The following is a 21160-nucleotide window of genomic DNA, read 5'->3' as shown; positions in this document are numbered from 1 at the left end:
TTATGCTTAATTTTCATAAAATAAAAGAAAGCCAAGATTATTCTGTCCTTAATATTTGTTTTATAGTGTGTTTCTTGTGAAAATTGGCGATTTTCATGAAAAATTAAGTTTCAGCAAAGGGGCAACTTTGAGGGGCTGTAATTCTTTAAAGTCCACACTAACATACTCTTTTTTTATGTTTTAAATGTCTTTCGGATAAAGATGTATCAGTTAAAATGGTTTATCAAAAACGTTTGATACTTCTGAAAAAATTCAAACCAGGGGAGAACATCCTTAAGAGTATATAAGATATTTGTTTTAATTAAAACCCTGCCTATAGTCAAGAGCCCTACAGTGAATAGGCCAAATTAAAGAATGTGTGGTTCCGGTTACCCGACCGTCCCTAGTTTTTACCCCCAACCCTAAACATTTTTTGACCATTTCCAAAATCAGTTACCGTATTTTGCCGAATATAATGCACACCTTTTTTCAAGATATATATATATATTTGACCCGTTTTCCTTCAGCCAATATATAGATACCACTAAAATGCTAAACTGTAAACACTTATTACAAGTCAACTAACATTAGACAGAAAGTGACTTAGAACTAAAGAGTGCTTACATAAACAATAGTGCAAATTTCAGGTTGCTTGAATATACTAAGCGATCACCCTCCTTATTTTTGAAAATGTTGAATAGATTTAAAAAAAATTGGAAGGGCTTGAAAACAGTACTCTAGTTGAAATATCATTCCTACTTTCATGTTCAAAAAACATAATTTTGGCAATTGCACTGATTTTTTCTCCTGTACTTATTTTTTATTTGAAATAAATATATAAGAATTGTCAAAACTAGGATGATCCCTACCAATTTTGATAGGTATATATATAAATGGTAAATGCAAAAAGTGAAAGTAAAAGAAAATTGTGTTTCCATCTAAAAATCTATCATTAAAAAAGTAAATTTAAAAAAATGAAATAAAATACCTACCTACCTACCATATTTTTCAAGGGAGTGTAACCAGAACCACACATTATTTTATCTGGCCTCAGGCCTCAGCCTGTGTGTACATCTGTGCATTAACAGTTTTCATGACTTTTTTGGCAATGTGTCTGCAACTATTGATTTGAAAATTTATACACCTGCATTTATATCAATGGGTTACAAGTCAAGTTACTTTTTGTGCTAAAGTTTTTGACCTTGTGACCTTAAATTTGGAATTTGACCCAAATTTTAAAACTGGGTGAATGATAGGCTGTCATATTTCATGTTAACAATCCTTGTGACAAGACCTCTTTTCAAATCAAAATTTTGGACCTTGTTTATAGTTTTTTGTTGCCATTAGTGTTTCACATCTTGTGTTACTTTCAGTTTTATGCTTCAGACAAGCCATGTTTAGGCAACTTAACCCCTTGGTTAGAAAACTTGATCGACCCATGAAATATTGTTTTTTATGAGAACACTAGAAAAAGAAACACCATCTATAAATCAATTAATTATCAAATTAAAATTTTTATTAGATCACAAAGAGTATATCAGTGTATACTCATTTGAGAAAGAAAATTCTCACAATAAAATGAAAATCTTTATCTCGGTCTCTAAATTCAAATTTAATAATTAAAAGAGATGCATATTATTGTGCAATAAAAACAGTGAACAAATTGCAAGGAGGATTTTAATACCAAAGGGTGAGCTGCTGAAATTGTAATTTATGGTTAAACGTAGCCATAAAACCTCTAAATATTATAATAACTTTTCTGGTTATTTAACGTTCAAAACACATGTGATGCTAATATGTCTGGGTTTTCTATATGACCGGGGGGGGGGGGGGGGGGGGGGGGGGGGGGGTCCGGGGTCCTGACAAGAGGCAAACTCATGCAATAATAAGAATTGTTTTGTTATTTTGCAGATGTTTCTGAAGTAAGACAGCCATACCCCTGCTTTCCAAGGAACCAAATAAATACTTCCCTTGTATTGACATGGTGAAAAATGGGGAGTGTCCAGAAAATGACAAAGACCTCCAGAATGTCATAAGTGATATTGTTGCAATTGAATGTAACCAATCATTATCCAATATATATTATCTATGACTGAACTCATAAGTGGTTAAGGAAAACTGTTTAATTTTTTATTCACTGCTTGGAGGTTATTTTACATCTCTCAGGATTGTCTAGATGTCAGATTTCCTAAAACTCACAATTGTGCTTTATTTTTTTTTTGTGTGTGTAAATGTACAGAAAAATTGAATGTTCTTCTATGGGATATTTTTGCCAATAGTTTCAGTTGAAAGTTACAACAACAAAAAAGAAGAAGAAAAAAAGAATTGCAATGATTAAATCTGTATGTTTATAATGAAAGTGTCTTTCATGATCTTGTATGTGACGTTCATGAATTTTTTACATTACCTGACTTACAGTGTAATATCACCCCCCCCCCCATTCTTTATGGCTTTACTTACAATAACACTACATATGCAGAGTGAATTTAAAACATGAGAGATATATCATATGCTGTAATTGCCTGCTGAATTTGATAGAAAGCAAAAACGCTTTGAATACACGATTCTTGTACATGGCTACAATAAATGTACTATTTATTGGTGGAAGGTAGTGGTGGAAGATGTTTTCAAAATAACCCCCCTCCCTCCAATATTGGGTCAAAGTAGAACATTCAATAATTTTCAGCCTTCATTAATACTCATGCATGACATGTGCAATATTATTACGTTATCTGAAGATTTTAATACTACAAAACCGACATTATTACCACACCCCCTTTTTTTTCTTGCATATACCACTAAATTTCATTTGCAACCAAATTCCCTTTAACATGTATTAGAAATTGATAGGTTCTACACATGTATGAAATATGATGTCTATTGAAGCGTTTCGTGGGCAACTATACCTGTTTCAGTGCAAATAGGTGAAATTAGGTAAAATTTCAGCATTTCCTTCATTTTGAAACTTTGATATTTTATTGCACTGTGTATTAAATTTTGATTGGTTATGTGTTATTAATTCCTATTTGTCTCTGCAATATCATGAAATAGGTATCATTAAATTGCAAGACATGGGTTTTGCAATAAACCAAAAAGAAAGTACATTGTCTGATTTTTTTCAATAGATCTAAATATAGAAATGGGGGAAAACCATTTCTATGTTTCCATCTCTCGTTTCCATGGTTACCGATCGAGTGGAATGAAAATAATTATTTTTACGTTCAAGTTATGTTATCTAAAGGATATATACCAAGTTTCATGAAATTCCGACACATGTCCATCAATAGCCATTTGCATGGTTCTATCGTAGACAGCCTCTTAAAGCAACACATGCTACGAAAATTGCAATGTTTGCAGATTACATGCTATCGACATTGAATATTCATGCATGAATGTGTAATAAATGTACCAGTTAAACTTAAGTAACGAATATTTCTACAAAACCCTACACGGTAACTACATGGGTCTGTTGAGAGCATCTCTTGTTTCTATTTAGCATTATGATGTGTCAATATAGCTGACTACCCAGACCCATGTGAGGTAAAACAGGAGGACATGCATATTTCAGGATACGTATGAAATTGGACAGAGCATTAAGAACAATAAATCAAATCAAGTGCTTTAAAGTTTTTAGTATAAAAATTCCTGTCACACTGTTAAACAGTTTCAATTAATATCAGGTGCACGGTTAGCTTCTTCGAATTCTGTTCTCGTTGATTTCCCAACTTTTATTTATTAGAGAAATAACTATATTATTCAACTACATTTATTGTAATAGAATGTTTGACTTCCGGAGAACTGGTACGCAGGAGAATCCGTATACAGGAGAACTTGTACCCACAAATTTGGGTACGAGTTCTCCTGGAGAAAAAAAGTCATTTTATCAAATAGAAATGTGGGTACGCGTTCTTACAAAGAAAAAAAACTTTGTCATTTCTGTCATAAAAATCTGAGTATAAGTTATCCTGGAGAAAAACTGTGTCATTTTGTCATATCAATCCGGGTACGAATTTTCCTCCATGTGCCGGAGAATAGAGGTACGCCAGAAAAATACAATGTCACAGGTTTAAAATTGGTGTTTAATTGCAATAATTATACTAATTATCGTCTCAAGCCAAAACAGCAATTCAAATGGAAAAAAGCATCAAACAAGACTGATCATTGTATTTACTGTTTTAGCTCACCTAAGCTAAAAGCTCAAGTGAGCTTTTCTGATCACCCGTAGTCTGGCGTCCGTCCGTCTGTCCGTCTGTAAACTTTTAATATTTTTGATTTCTTCTCAAGAACCACTGGCCCAATTTCAACCAAACTTGGCACAAAGCATCCTTAGGTAAAGGAAAGTCTAAATTGTTAAAATAAAGGACCAGGTCACCTTCCAAGGGGAGATAATCAAGAAAAGGTAAAAATAGGGTAGGGTCATTAAAAACTCTTCTTCTCAAGAACCACTGGGCCAGAAAAGATGAAATTTGTAAATAAGCTTTATTAGGTAGTGCAGATTGTAAATTGTTGAAATCATGGCCTCCAGAGGTTGGATGGGGTCACAATAAGGGATCAAATCTTTACATACAAATATATAGGAAACATCTTTAAAAATCTTCTCAAGACCCACTGAGCCAGAAAAGCTGAGATCTATATGAAAGCTTTCTGATATAGTACAGATTCAATTTAGTTAAAATGGTCTGATGGGGCCACAATAGGGGATCCAAGTTTTACATACAAAGATATAGGGAAAATCTTTAAAAATCATCTTCTCAAGAACCACTGAGCCAAAAAAGTTGAGATTTACATGAAAGCTTTCTGACATAGGGTGGATTCAAGTTTATTAAAATCATGGCCCCCGGGAGTCGGATGGGGCCATAATAGTGGATCAAAATTTTACATACAAATATATAGGGACAATCTTTGAATATCAGCCAGAAAAGCTGATATTTATATGAAAGCTTCCTGATATAATGCACACTCAAGTTTGTTAAAACCATGGCCCCCGAAGGTAGTATGGGGCCACAAGGGGGATCAAAGTTTTACATACAAATATATAAAGAAAATCTTTAAAAATCTTCTTCTCAAGAACCATTGGGCCAAAGAAGTTCACATTTACATGAAAGCTTTCTGACATAGTGTAAATTCGAGTTTGTGAAAACCATGGCCTCCAGGGGTAGAGTGGGGCCATAATAGGGACTACAGTTTTACATGCAAATATAAATGGAAAATCTTCTGATATGGACCAAGGTGACTCAGGTGAGCGATGTGACCCACGGGCCTCTTGTTTAAAGTAAGTTATGTAAAATGTTATTCTCTTTAGATAAGTCGAAAGTCTTAACCTTCATCAACTTCTCTTCACACCATACATATTTTGATTCTGGAAAATATGTAAATGCTGGAATCGGTGACGGTTTATGCTTCGACCGACCTTTCGACTCAGATGTGCCTGGATTTACGCAATAGACAAGCTGTTTTGAAACATTTAACAATAATACACAGAACTATCACAAGGAAATCAACAATTACTTGCTTTTAATCCATTTTCAACATGTTCCCTGTCCCGGGTTTACGTTAACTGGTCTTGGGAGAAGCGAGATCACAATAGGGAACCAGTTAACATTGGCTGACGTAATCATATTTGTGATTTAAACCCGGGACAGGGAACATGTTGATAGGCAGATATTGATGGGTACGACTTCTCTTAGACGTACCCGGGTACGACTTCTCCAGGAGAACTCGTATCCAAATTTCTGGGTAACAGTACTCCTGGCTACGGGTTCCACTGGGTACGAGTTCTCCTGATACCGAATATTGAGAGGTCAGTTCAATGTTTCTGTGAACAACAGTATTCACAATTATGTTATTCTAACTATGTATGTGAAGGAATTTTTTTTTCAGTTTTAATCACCCAATTAAGATTTTGAATATGCCATTTTCTCGTGTTAAATTCAACCATCCTCCAATTTTTACATGAATCCATGGTGAATATCATATCATCTTTCATTTGGAAGGTTAAAAACCTTTATTGATTGTGATCGTTATATTGCTTTATTAAAATTGCTATTGAATGTCAATGGTGTTGATTATTGATTTTATTTTTGTACATAATTTATTTTCTTTTTCATTGAAGTTAGTTCCAACATTAAAAATAGCATGGATGAAACGGACGCGGGTTGAATTAAAATGAATTAAAAACCCTTCAACTGGTACTATTGATGGGGTAAACAAGGGTACTGACTAAAACCCGGTCTCGGTCCCGGTCTTCGGTCTCGGTCCCGTGACTAAAACCCGGTCTTCGGTCCCGGTCCCAGATACTTTTATTCAATAAAAATAGAATATATCAGGATATTTGAACCCCATTTCTCAATAACTTAGGTATGACATCTCATGCCTGCATTCTGATAGTAAATTGATCATATTATTTTCTTCTTTTGTAAAATAATATGTGAAAACTCCGGGACCGGTGGGACCGAGAAATAAAAACAGTGCTAAAAGCCGGTTCCGGTCTCGACATTTTTCCTCAATAGCCGCTTTAATCTACCTTTTCATAAAAACAAATAAGGACGTGATACTCAATGGCATCCCTTTGTATACATATATTTATTGTGTGTATAGGTTTTTTATTCCAATATTGTTTATACATGTATTTATGTCAGAATCTAACTCAACTATATGTACATGTACGTGACATTTTGTCCCAAATGATCGCGTTACACTACCTTTTCATTAGAAGATAAGGATGTAGAAGGAAAATAATATATATGTACTTATCCTGGTGTATTTGTTTGTAATTTACAGTTAGTTTATTTGTTCATTTATTTTATTTCTTCAATTCCTGTCAAAATCAGTTTTCAAAGATTCATGTTTGGTATTCCGAACCCGATCTCTTTATATGGGTATAGTTGTATATAACCAATAAATAATAACTATAAAATATTTTTTCCTTTCTTATTTCATACTTAGTTTGCTCTTTTTTCAGTTGTGGTTCTTTTAGATACAATGCTTTTAAAAAGGTCCACCTAATATATTTATAGTATCTATAAAAGTGTGTCATACATAGAGCACATGCTCACCAAAAATTCTCAGATTCTGTATACTTATACAGAAGATACCCTCTGACTTTAGATGATCTTCAAATACTCTATGGTATGTTTTATTGTAATATTATGTGGTAACTATATTTATTGTGAATAGTTATATACGTATATGTGCAAACATATATGTATTAATTATGCTGCACAAAAACTGTTGGTTTCCTGTTTTCAAAATATCTTATATTTCAAAGTGCATAAATTTGACATAAACTGATAAATTTACAAACAATGAAATCTACATTTATAAATATGCAAGACATGCATGTAAATTTATTTAAGAAATAAATTTCAGTTTTGAAAATACAAATAGGCCCACTGTTAGCACTTCCTGAAAAGTATGCCTGCGTGAAGCATTTTATACCCTCGTGTATTTTTACTAACCATTCAAGAGTTATGGCTAAAGCTAAAGATTTTCAAAAGTAGGTCAAATTTGAAAAGTGAAGAATTGCATGTAAAGAAAGGTCTTGTCGCAAGGAGTACACATGTGAAATATGAAAACCCTATCAACATGCATTCAAAAGTTATGCCGAAGGTTCAAGTTTTTGCTGACAAACAGACGGATGGAGCGCCCCAAATATCCGATTACGGGGGTATAACATTTGCTTTTCAAAAGCATCATTCTTGTATTCAGAATCTTTCTGGAAAGGGGCGGGGGAGGGGTTGTTGACTAGAGTGCACATTAATTTTGTTTCGCTATCAACAACAATTATTCATCATGTTTCAATAATCATAATAAAATTTAAGAACAATATTTGTTTTTTTTTTTTTTTATTTCACTAATGAACATATTTTTTTTAAAGTACTGCATACATCGTACATTCTGGACTCATATCTTGCACGTATTATTCTAATATTTACATAGAGGCTTTTCTTCCCTGATTAAAACAACTAATATAACATCATAATTTAACAAATTAATGCGATTCTCACGATACACTCGTAAATGAGAGAGAGAGAGAGATAGAGAGAGAGAGAGAGAGAGATAGAGAGAGAGAGAGAGAGAGAGAGAATATACATGTACATGTACAGAGACCCGGTTCGGAATACACCAACATTGAATTTGAAAATTTTATCAATCGTGTGGTCAGGTGTTTGACCTAAATGAAATATAAAAAAGACTTTGTAAATACTACACCCAACAGTAAATTACAAACAAATACACCAGGATAAGTACATATATATCATTTCTCTTCCACACCCTTATCTTTTTATGAAAATGTATTGTAACGCGTTCATTTGGGAGAGAAAAATCACGTAGTTGAGTTCGATTTTGACATTAAAAAGGAAAATTGGAATAAAACACAAACATACAATAAATCAGAAACATACATGTGCATACAAAGGAATTTCATTGAATATAAAACTCATATTTTTCTCATAAAAAGGTAGATTAAAGCGGCTATTTAGAAAAATAAAAAAACATCAAGACCGGGACCGGCTTTTAGCACTGTTTTTACTTCTCGGTCCCACCGGTCCCGGAGTTTTCACATATTATTTTACGAAAGACGACAATAATATTATCAATCAACTATCAGAATGCAGGCATGATATGTCATATCTAAATTAACGAGAAATTGGGGCTAAAATATTCTGATGTATTCTGTTTTTATCGAATAAAAAAATCTGGGACCGGGACCGAAGACCGGGTTTTAGTCACAGGACCGAGACCGAAGACCGGGACCGAGACCGGGTTTTAGTCAGTACCGTAAACAAGTGCATGGAAGCTTTGTAGAATGCCCATTTAGTTTCAAATGTTTATTAGTGACAGATCTAAGATTTGTCGAAAGGGGACAAACTGGGCTGGGGAAGCCATGGTTTTGAAACTTTTTAGATTATTTGATGGGTTATTTTAGCAGTTATTTCTCCATAACAAATTCAATAAACAAAAACGAATAAATGTCTTTCATTTGTTTTCCTTTATGTACGGGGAAGGGGGGGGGGGGGGGCAAAATGAGAGAGTGGACACTAAATATGCAACTCTTGACATCATTGCACAGTTTATACCAATGCTATTACTTGTATAAACACATTTTTCAGATAATGTATTGAACAAAAATATTCATGGTACCATCTTGTACTCGTTGATATTATTGTTGCTCGTGATTTAGAGAATAGCTAAACACAGACAATTGCTGTAATCTATTATGGGGCCAGTATTACTATAAATGTGCATAGCTGTAATTATTCAAAAGGGAAGAATTGGGGTGGGAAAACTAATTTTGATATTTTACCCCATAACAAGTCTTCAGTATGTAAGTGGATGGGCTTATATATCGGAAATTCCCGAAACGGCGACATTTCGTTTACTTCTATCATAACAATATATTAACAATCAATTTACTGACCAAGGTATGTAATTATTGAATAAATGTATGGAAAACAAATCCCAACAGCCTATGTGACAAGGGCATTTGCAATCGTCTACCACACAAGCATTAGAAAAATGACTGAGGATTGTCAGTCTAACGTCAACATTTCTTTGTTATTCTTACATTTTCGTGAGTGGAATGAAATAATTTGAAAGCATGTTAATAAAAATGAATTATAAAAAATCAACCCCACTCCTTTACACGGTATGACATGATGACACTTTAAAAGTAAACTCAGAACAATTTGACCGAGAATACCTCGAAAGCGTTTGTAGTCGCCGCCATCGTTTATTTTCTTTGACCGAGTCTCCGTTATTGCTATGACGGGCGGAGTTTATGCTAAGACTGTGGATCGGTGTATTATGGGTCAAGGGAAATTCATTTCGTAAAACAAAAATCATGAAATGTCATGCTCACAAATATTCATGAAACCCCAATATTAATTTTTAGCTCACACGAGTCATACTATTATCGCTTTCAATACCGTCTAATCAATTTCTTATTCCTTTTCAGAGCTTCGGGCTGAAAGAGGTATGATATTGTGATATTGAACTATTGACATTTTACCACTAAGCGAAGAGTATTATGTCATATGTTAGTGATTGTAGTTTTTGGTAAACTGTTTACTGAATATGTAAATAAATAGAACCCAGACTGGCAGAAAATTGAAAGAAGATTTGACAATTGAATTAATTTCCGTTTGATTACTTTATTTGAGCATGTTAATATTTTTGTTCTGCAACGACATGGAAAAGAAAGGGAACATTCAATAAGTCTCATTGTTCTTTGTTGGATTCTTTCTAAAAGAGTTACAAATACAAACCTGCCCTCAGTAACGTGAAGGACATGCGCAACGTTCCTGGCATTTTTTGTAACGTATTATTTTTCATCCCCTGGATACGAAGAATGTTTGTACGATTCCCGAAATAGGTTTGAATTTTACATGTAAGTTGTATTAATATATATATATATATATATATATATATATATATATATATATATATATAGTGGGATAAATCTCCGATATAATCTTCTAGGGTGCTCGACGTAGATAGATACTTTTCTTTATGGGAAATGTTTTGTAATATTTATATTATATCTTAATGGACTACCAGAGTATAATCTAAGACTCTCTAAACATTTTAACACTGAAAATTGCTGAAAGCAAACATCGGCAAACATACATAAACGTGCTCAATATGTATTTAACAAATCAATTTTAACCACGACAACTTCACTGTCAGATCCATTCATATTTTATGTAATTCAAAGCTTCTGCACTTACAAACGTATCACGACACTCTTATTACACTCGATTCGGAAGTCAGGACATGAATTGGATAAAGTCATTAGTAGTATTCTTTAAACTTTAAAACTAAATTTTATTTTGAAAGATCACATATATTGTATCTGACTTTCTTGAACAGCAAATTCCATTCCGAAAAAGAAATAGAATTGCAAATGATAAGTGAACTACTAAAGCTACATGTAGATCCTTAAACAATTGCAATGTCATATTTACACAATGCGCAACATAGGAAGAACTAGTTCTAATTGTAACGGGGACCGTTACAGATGTTCCCCAAACCTCCCCCAATTAAAAAGTGATGTCCTTGTGAATCTATAGGAAAAAATCATTTTATTTTAGCCTTTAATTACATGTAGTACGTTCAATATGGTCATTTCAGTACCAAGAAATGAAAGAAAGCGTTGCACGTGCATACACGCGCACGCGTGTACGATTCCGAATTTTTGTTTATGTCGTTCAACAGGCATTTGTATCATATACCCACAGTATGAATTTCATAACCTTTCCACCACATATAAGGAAGTTATAGCGATTTCAAAATCGTCCAATCAGAATTCAGCACACGTGCATGCAGGTGCTGAGCAGTAATTCTAACCACAGCAATTTGTAAGGAGTACCAAGACACATCTAAACCCCTAATATCAATAGAATTTGATAAAAAACAAAAACGTTATCGTTCTTTAAATTTTGAACATTTGAAAAACGTTGCACGCGCATGCGAGTGTGCGTTGGCATTTTTTGTTACACCAAAATATAGATACACATATTGTCTACGTATGCTGTGAATATCATCTCATTCACTTCATAAATAAGATAGTTACAGACGTTTTAGTACTATCCAATCAAAATGAAGCGCACGTGCATGCGCGTGCAAATTGGTAATTTTGACCATGCAAATCAGTTAAGGGTCTCAATATCTACTTATGATATGAATATCAAGCCATTTCAATGAAGAACAAAAAAGTTAGACTGATTCCAAAGTTAGAGTACAAATTTTGTAATGCACGTGCACGCGCATACGTGCGCGTGCAGACAAAATAAATATCATTTTTGATATCTAGAAATGATATACTACCATCCTATTTAGGTTTCATATCGATCCCTTTAATATTCTGATTTTCCATTTTTTGTACCAAAATTGCAGTGCACGTGTGCGCGCGTGCATGCACGTGCAGACAAAATGACTATCACTATGCACATCTACAAACGCTATACTATCATCCTGGAAAGTTTCATATCGATCCCTTTTGTAGTTTCTGAGAACACTACCGGACAAAAAAGTACCGGAGAAAAAGAATAATAATAATAATAATAACTAGACACGATCTCGTTGCGAGCAACGAGTAGGTCTTCCGTCCGATTTGTTGATGCACTCGGAGTTAAAAAAAAAAGAAAAAAAGACAAATGAGTCCCAATTTAGTTTCCGACTTTAAGACACTTTAGATATAATCAATTTTTCATATCATAAGCTTCTGAAGCAAAGTTGCGGTGAAATTCGTTTGAAATTCGACTCTCCAGGCGAGCCATAAGGCCCGCGGGCCTATTTCTTGATGTCATTTGTTAGCCCTCTATAGACTCAACAACTTTAGTTCTATATGTCTTTACAAAATATTTACCTGTAAAAAGTTATTGAGATCGACCGATATCGACAAAAAATCGACTCTACAGGCGAGCCATTAGGACCATAGGCCTATTTCTTGATATCAATCGATAGATCTCGATAAACTGAACAACTTTTGTTCAATTTGTCCTTACAAAATATTTACCAGTTACAAGTTTTTGAAATCGACTGATATCGACAAAAATCGACTCTACAGGCGAGCCATGAGGCCCACAGACCCATTTTTTGATATTGATCGATAGGTTATGACACGTTGAACAACTTTTGTTCAATAATGCTTTTCAAAAAATATGTCGTTTTAAAGATATGAGGCGTCAAATATTTACGATTTTGGCCCTTAAAATCTCTAATTACGTAACATATGACCTACTTTTTGATTTGATAAGATCAAGCTCGTTGAGATGAACATTTCCGCTTCTACAACTTATTATAAAATATTAATAGTTTCTGAGATATATTCAAAAACATTTGGACCCTTCTGAACCCCTAATTTAAAGGGCCAGCCCGTTTTGCTTGATATCGTAAGAAAGGCCTTGTCATTTTAAACATTTTTTGCTCAACAAGTATTTAGAAATTCTTTACCGTTCTCGAGTTATCTCTACAAGAAATATTTAGGGGCCAAACTGTAGCTCCCCAATGGGGCCACATAGGGAAAAAACGAAATGTACATATTGTTTAGATTATCATTCTGAACAACTTTTGTTCAATAATGCTTTTCAAAATATTTGTCGTTTTCAAGATATGAGGCGTCAATTATTTATGATTTTGGCCCTTAAAATCCCTTATTACGTAACATATGACCTACTTTTTGATTTGATAAGAACAAGCTCGTTTAGATGAATATTTCCGCTTCAATGACTTATTACAAAATATTAATAGTTTCTGAGATATTCTCATAAACCTTTGGACCCTTCTGGGCCCCTAATTTAAAGGGTCAGCCCCTTTTGCTTGATATCGTAAGAAAGGTCATGACATTTCAAACATTTTTTGTTCAACAAATATTTAGAAATTCTTTACCGTTCTCGAGTTATTTCTAGAAGTAATTTTTAGGGGCCAAACTGTAGCTCCCTAACGGGGCCACATAGGGTAAAAACGAAATATGCATATTGTTCAGATCATCATTCTGAACAACTTTTGTTCTTTATTGCTTTTCAAAATATTTGTCGTTTTCGAGATACAAGGGGTAAAAAAGTTATGGTTTGGCCCTTAAAATCCCTTATTACGTAACATAAGACCTAAATTTTTATATGAATAGATTTGGATTGTTGAGATGAACATTTTTTGTTCTTTGACTTATACCAAAATATTAACGATTTTTGAGATATTTGATCTAGACTTTGAGCCCTTCTAGATCCCTAATGTAAGTGGCTAGCCCCTAAATCTTGATATTTTCAAAAAGATCTCGTAAATGTGCACAACTTTTGTTCTACATGTCTTAACAAAATATTTGCAAGAAAAAAGATATTGGAGATCTAAGGTCAAAAATCGCCGAAATCGGCGAAAAATTTTGGCATCCATTTTTTCAGGTCCAGGCGAGCTTTTAGGCAAATCGCCTCCGGTAAAATCGAATCCCCCACAAATCTTCTAAAATGTTTACTCTATCTTGTGTAGAAATTTCAAGACTCTAGCTTCAAAACTAACGGAGGAGATGTGTGGACAACAAGGCCCTTCAAAAAGTCACTAAAAGAGAGATAACTCCTGACCGGAAGTGACGTCAAGCACGAAATTTTGCAAGCAAAGTCTCGTCACCAAACGACATCTTTCCTGAAAATTTCGTGAAAATCGATCGAGAAATGGCTGAGAAAAACGCGTGTACTACCAAGGAAAATAATAATAACTAGACACGATCTCGTTGCGAGCAACGAGTAGGTCTTCCGTCCGATTTGTTGATGCACTCGGAGTTAAAAAAAAAAGAAAAAAAGACAAATGAGTCCCAATTTAGTTTCCGACTTTAAGACACTTTAGATATAATCAATTTTTCATATCATAAGCTTCTGAAGCAAAGTTGCGGTGAAATTCGTTTGAAATTCGACTCTCCAGGCGAGCCATAAGGCCCGCGGGCCTATTTCTTGATGTCATTTGTTAGCCCTCTATAGACTCAACAACTTTAGTTCTATATGTCTTTACAAAATATTTACCTGTAAAAAGTTATTGAGATCGACCGATATCGACAAAAAATCGACTCTACAGGCGAGACATTAGGACCATAGGCCTATTTCTTGATATCAATCGATAGATCTCGATAAACTGAACAACTTTTGTTCAATATGTCCTTACAAAATATTTACCAGTTACAAGTTTTTGAAATCGACTGATATCGACAAAAATCGACTCTACAGGCGAGCCCTGAGGCCCGCAGACCCATTTTTTGATATTGATCGATAGGTTATGACACATTGAACAACTTTTGTTCAATAATGCTTTTCAAAAAATATGTCGTTTTAAAGATATGAGGCGTCAAATATTTACGATTTTGGCCCTTAAAATCTCTAATTACGTAACATATGACCTACTTTTTGATTTGATAAGATCAAGCTCGTTGAGATGAACATTTCCGCTTCTACAACTTATTATAAAATATTAATAGTTTCTGAGATATTCTCAAAAACATTTGGACCCTTCTGAACCCCTAATTTAAAGAGCCAGCCCGTTTTGCTTGATATCGTAAGAAAGGCCTTGTCATTTTAAACATTTTTTGCTCAACAAGTATTTAGAAATTCTTTACCGTTCTCGAGTTATCTCTACAAGAAATATTTAGGGGCCAAACTGTAGCTCCCTAACGGGGCCACATAGGGAAAAAACGAAATGTACATATTGTTTAGAATATCATTCTGAACAACTTTTGTTCAATAATGCTTTTCAAAATATTTGTCGTTTTCAAGATATGAGGCGTCAATTATTTATGATTTTGGCCCTTAAAATCCCTTATTACGTAACATATGACCTACTTTTTGATTTGATAAGAACAAGCTCGTTTAGATGAATATTTCCGCTTCAATGACTTATTACAAAATATTAATAGTTTCTGAGATATTCTCATAAACCTTTGGACCCTTCTGGGCCCCTAATTTAAAGGGTCAGCCCCTTTTGCTTGATATCGTAAGAAAGGCCATGACATTTCAAACATTTTTTGTTCAACAAGTATTTAGAAATTCTTTACCGTTCTCGAGTTATTTCTAGAAGTAATTTTTAGGGGCCAAACTGTAGCTCCCTAACGGGGCCACATAGGGTAAAAACGAAATATGCATATTGTTCAGATCATCATTCTGAACAACTTTTGTTCTTTATTGCTTTTCAAAATATTTGTCGTTTTCGAGATACAAGGGGTAAAAAAATTATGGTTTTGGCCCTTAAAATCCCTTATTACGTAACATATGACCTAAATTTTTAGATGAATAAATTTGGATTGTTGAGATGAACATTTTTTGTTCTTTGACTTATACCAAAATATTAACGATTTTTGAGATATTTGATCTAGACCTTGAGCCCTTTTAGATCCCTAATTTAAGGGGCTAGCCCCTAAATCTTGATATTTTCGAAAAGATCTCGTAAATGTGCACAACTTTTGTTCTACATGTCTTAACAAAATATTTGCAAGAAAAAATATATTGGAGATCAAAGGTCAAAAATCGCCGAAATCGGCGAAAAATTTTGGCATCCATTTTTTCAGGTCCAGGCGAGCGTTTAGGCAAATCGCCTCCGGTAAAATCGAATACCCCACAAATTTTCTAAAATGTTTACTCTATCTTGTGTAGAAATTTCAAGACTCTAGCTTCAAAACTGACGGAGGAGATGTGTGGACAACAAGGCCCTTCAAAAAGTCACTAAAAGAGAGATAACTCCTGACCGGAAGTGACGTCAAGCACGAAATTTTGCAAGCAAAGTCTCGTCACCAAACGACATCTTTCCTGAAAATTTCGTGAAGATCGATCGAGGAGATGTGTGGACAACAAGGCCCTTCAAAAAGTCACTAAAAGAGAGATAACTCCTGACCGGAAGTGACGTCAAGCACGAAATTTTGCAAGCAAAGTCTCGTCACCAAACGACATCTTTCCTGAAAATTTCGTGAAAATCGATCGAGAAATGGCTGAGAAAAACGCGTGTACTACCAAGGAAAATAATAATAATAATAATAATAATAATAATAATAATGAAGAAGAAGAACGCGAACAATAATAGTAAGGTCTTCCGCAGGAGACGGAAGACCTTAATAATAATAAGAAAAGTGAAAAATCAACAATAGAATAATAGAAGGGTCTTCCGCTGAAGACGGAAGACCCTAATAATAATGAAGAAGAAGAACGCGAACAATAATAGTAAGGTCTTCCGCAGGAGACGGAAGACCTTAATAATAATAACTAGACACTCATTACTAGTAATGAGTAGGTCTTCCGTTAGACCACTTCCGGTTAAGAGCTTTCTATTCCTACGAAAACCATTTAAATGTATCAGAAAATGTGCCTTAACAATGAATGATAAATGTATTATCGAAATTTTTACTCCTTTCTCGTAACTTCCGGTGACGACCGGAAGTACTATTCAGATGCATTTTCCTATAAATGAGAGCAACTCTTTACTGTTGATATTCCCTGAGAATTTCACGTCTCTATCTGAAAGAGTTCTCAACAAAAAGAAGTAGACTAAAGAAAGAAAAAGTAGTAGGTTACTACCAACCGGAAGTCAATTTTGAAAAACAAAATTATCAAAACTTTAGAAGTTGATACTTTTATTAAGACATGTGAAAATCATATGAAAGACTTCAAATATAAGCGAGATTTATGGGGAAAAAGAGACGAAAAGTAAAAAGGCACTTTATCAAGAAACCGGAAGTAGTCGTTTTGACTACCGACAGAGTCAATATTCTTTTGACACTTTGAAAGAGAGTTAATAAACTAGTATAGGTTTCAATTTAAAGGAAAAAGTTTGAAATTTGCGATTCTTTCCATCACTTCCGGTGACGACAGGAAGTGACGGTCGAGATGTTCAACCCCCTACTGCACGCTTACAAACGGAGATTGATCATCCCTGAATATTTGATGAACCTATATTTTACCTTTTCGAAGAAAAATGCTGGACAAAATTTCTTTTGAGAAACAGAAAATCGGCCATATTTTCCGACCGGAAGTGAATTTTGTAAAAACAAAAAGAATTATAGCAAGGTCATTTCATCAGATATTATTCCTGAAAATATCAAGAAAATATATCCAGACTCGAAGAAATCTGAAAATCGACATTTTTTCAAATACTTCCGGTAGAGACCGGAAGTGACGGATGAAAAAATTGAATGTATGTGTACATTGGACTAATGTTAGTTGATCAACTCTACAAGTTTCAAGCATCTATCTATATTCATTATTGAGAAAGTGAAAAGACAAGGTTTGAATATGTCCACCCCATATCTCACGACCGGAAGTGAATTTTACAAAAATATTTTAATTTACTCTAGACATTTATAGTGTCTATAACATATATAAAATTCAAATCATTAACTTGTTTTATGACCGAGATTTATGGCACTGAAAAATGAGAGAATGAATAGTCTTTCTTTGATATATCCGGAAGTTGGAAATTCAACTTCCGGTGGGGTCAACATTTTTTGAGAATTAGAACGAGACCTAATAAACCGATATAGGTTTCAATTTGAAAGAAAAAAGTTTGAAATTTATGATTCATTAATCACTTCCGGTGACAACCGGAAGTGACGGCCGACATTCTTAACCCCCTACTGCACGCCAACAAAGTGAGATCTATTCACTCTGAAAATTTGGTGACTCTATCTTTTACTGTTTCTGAGAAAAACGCTAGACAACGAAAACAGCTAATAAGCCGTATTTGCCGACCGGAAGTGAATTCTACAAAAATATTTGAAGTTACTCTAGACATTTATAGTGACTATAATATATGTAAAACTCAACTCATTATCTAGTTTCATGACCGAGATTTATGGCACTGAAAAATGAGAGATTGAGTGGGCTTTCTTTGATATAACCGGAAGTTGAAGATTCAACTTCCGGTGGGGTCAACATTTTTTGAGAATTAGAACGAGATATAGTAAACCAAAGTAGGTTTCAATTTGAAAGAAAAAAGTTTGAAATTTATGATTCCTTTAATCACTTCCGGTGACGACCGGAAGTGACAGCGACAAAAAATAATACGTGCATGCACCATAGAGAAAATAGATCTATCATCCCTGAAAGTTTCATTCGATTATCTTTAGTGGTTTTCAAGTTTACCCCCGGACAAAGTTTCTGTCAAAAACCGGAAAATCGGACGTATCTGACGAACGGAAGTGAATTTTGAAAAAAATGAAAAAAATTCCTCGAGGTACCATCGTTGTCTATAACCTGTGAAAGTTTCAGGAAAATCCATCCAGCGGTCTCGGAGACGAAAGGGGAAAAAAAAAAAATAATAATAACTAGACACGATCTCGTTGCGAGCAACGAGTAGGTCTTCCGTCCGATTTGTTGATGCACTCGGAGTTAAAAAAAAAAGAAAAAAAGACAAATGAGTCCCAATTTAGTTTCCGACTTTAAGACACTTTAGATATAATCAATTTTTCATATCATAAGCTTCTGAAGCAAAGTTGCGGTGAAATTCGTTTGAAATTCGACTCTCCAGGCGAGCCATAAGGCCCGCGGGCCTATTTCTTGATGTCATTTGTTAGCCCTCTATAGACTCAACAACTTTAGTTCTATATGTCTTTACAAAATATTTACCTGTAAAAAGTTATTGAGATCGACCGATATCGACAAAAAATCGACTCTACAGGCGAGACATTAGGACCATAGGCCTATTTCTTGATATCAATCGATAGATCTCGATAAACTGAACAACTTTTGTTCAATATGTCCTTACAAAATATTTACCAGTTACAAGTTTTTGAAATCGACTGATATCGACAAAAATCGACTCTACAGGCGAGCCCTGAGGCCCGCAGACCCATTTTTTGATATTGATCGATAGGTTATGACACATTGAACAACTTTTGTTCAATAATGCTTTTCAAAAAATATGTCGTTTTAAAGATATGAGGCGTCAAATATTTACGATTTTGGCCCTTAAAATCTCTAATTACGTAACATATGACCTACTTTTTGATTTGATAAGATCAAGCTCGTTGAGATGAACATTTCCGCTTCTACAACTTATTATAAAATATTAATAGTTTCTGAGATATTCTCAAAAACATTTGGACCCTTCTGAACCCCTAATTTAAAGAGCCAGCCCGTTTTGCTTGATATCGTAAGAAAGGCCTTGTCATTTTAAACATTTTTTGCTCAACAAGTATTTAGAAATTCTTTACCGTTCTCGAGTTATCTCTACAAGAAATATTTAGGGGCCAAACTGTAGCTCCCTAACGGGGCCACATAGGGAAAAAACGAAATTTACATATTGTTTAGATTATCATTCTGAACAACTTTTGTTCAATAATGCTTTTCAAAATATTTGTCGTTTTCAAGATATGAGGCGTCAATTATTTATGATTTTGGCCCTTAAAATCCCTTATTACGTAACATATGACCTACTTTTTGATTTGATAAGAACAAGCTCGTTTAGATGAACATTTCCGCTTCAATGACTTATTACAAAATATTAATAGTTTCTGAGATATTCTCATAAACCTTTGGACCCTTCTGGGCCCCTAATTTAAAGGGTCAGCCCCTTTTGCTTGATATCGTAAGAAAGGTCATGACATTTCAAACATTTTTTGTTCAACAAGTATTTAGAAATTCTTTACCGTTCTCGAGTTATTTCTAGAAGTAATTTTTAGGGGCCAAACTGTAGCTCCCTAACGGGGCCACATAGGGTAAAAACGAAATATGCATATTGTTCAGATCATCATTCTGAACAACGTTTGTTCTTTATTGCTTTTCAAAATATTTGTCGTTTTCGAGATACAAGGGGTAAAAAATTTATGGTTTTGGCCCTTAAAATCCCTTATTACGTAACATATGACCTAAATTTTTATAGGATTAGATTTGGATCGTTGAGATGAACATTTTTTGTTCTTTGACTTATACCAAAATATTAACGATTTTTGAGATATTTGATCTAGACTTTGAGCCCTTCTAGATCCCTAATTTAATCTCGTAAACGTGCACAACTTTTGTTCTACATGTCTTAACAAAATATTTGCAAGAAAAAAGATATTGGAGATCAAAGGTCAAAAATCGCCGAAATCGGCGAAAAATTTTGGCATCCATTTTTTCAGGTCCAGGCGCGCGTTTAGGCAAATCGCCTCCGGTAAAATCGAATCCCCCACAAATCTTCTAAAATGTTTACTCTATCTTGTGTAGAAATTTCAAGACTCTAGCTTCAAAACTAACGGAGTAGATGTGTGGACAACAAGGCCCTTCAAAAAGTCACTAAAAGAGAGATAACTCCTGACCGGAAGTGACGTCAAGCACGAAATTTCGCAAGCAGAGTATCGTCACCAAAAGACATCTTTCCTGAAAATTTCGTGAAAATCGATCGAGAAATGGCTGAGAAAAACGCGTGTACTACCAAGGAAAATAATAATAATAATAATAACTAGTGATCCTAATTGTTCGCGAACAATTAGAGGGCTTTCCACCTACAATGATTTAAAGATAGATATTTAAGAATATTTAGGATGATGTACGAAACTCAAAACGACTTAGAAAATTTAATAATTTTCTCAATGATCTTGACCTTTGACCTTGACCTCATTTTGAAGGTCAAAGGTCATCGGTCTTAATCCAAGTGATTCCATGTCTCTATCTATATTAATGTAAAAGCTATAAGCTTAAAAAATGTTAATCAAGACATTCAGGGTCAATAATTT

The 21160-nt window shown here is 34.2% G+C and overlaps 1 protein-coding gene across 3 annotated transcripts in view; it reads left to right on the top strand.

The window, feature by feature from the left end:
• LOC125675361 (reticulocyte-binding protein homolog 2a-like) overlaps positions 1-21160 on the top strand; it is a 150442-nt gene that overhangs the window by 19873 nt on the left and 109409 nt on the right. For 2 of the 3 annotated variants that reach the window (XM_056160537.1, XM_056160538.1), the window contains one exon: positions 9938-9955. In XM_056160537.1, coding sequence (XP_056016512.1) covers positions 9938-9955 — 18 coding nt within the window. Of the gene's footprint in view, positions 1-9934; positions 9956-21160 lie in introns of those variants that run through there. The other variant, XM_056160540.1, reaches the window with a different exon arrangement.

The sequence above is a fragment of the Ostrea edulis genome, chromosome 3, assembly GCF_947568905.1.
Source record: "Ostrea edulis chromosome 3, xbOstEdul1.1, whole genome shotgun sequence".
In the NCBI taxonomy this organism is placed as follows: Eukaryota; Metazoa; Mollusca; class Bivalvia; order Ostreida; family Ostreidae; genus Ostrea; species Ostrea edulis.
This window is presented reverse-complemented; position numbering and strand designations above follow the sequence as displayed.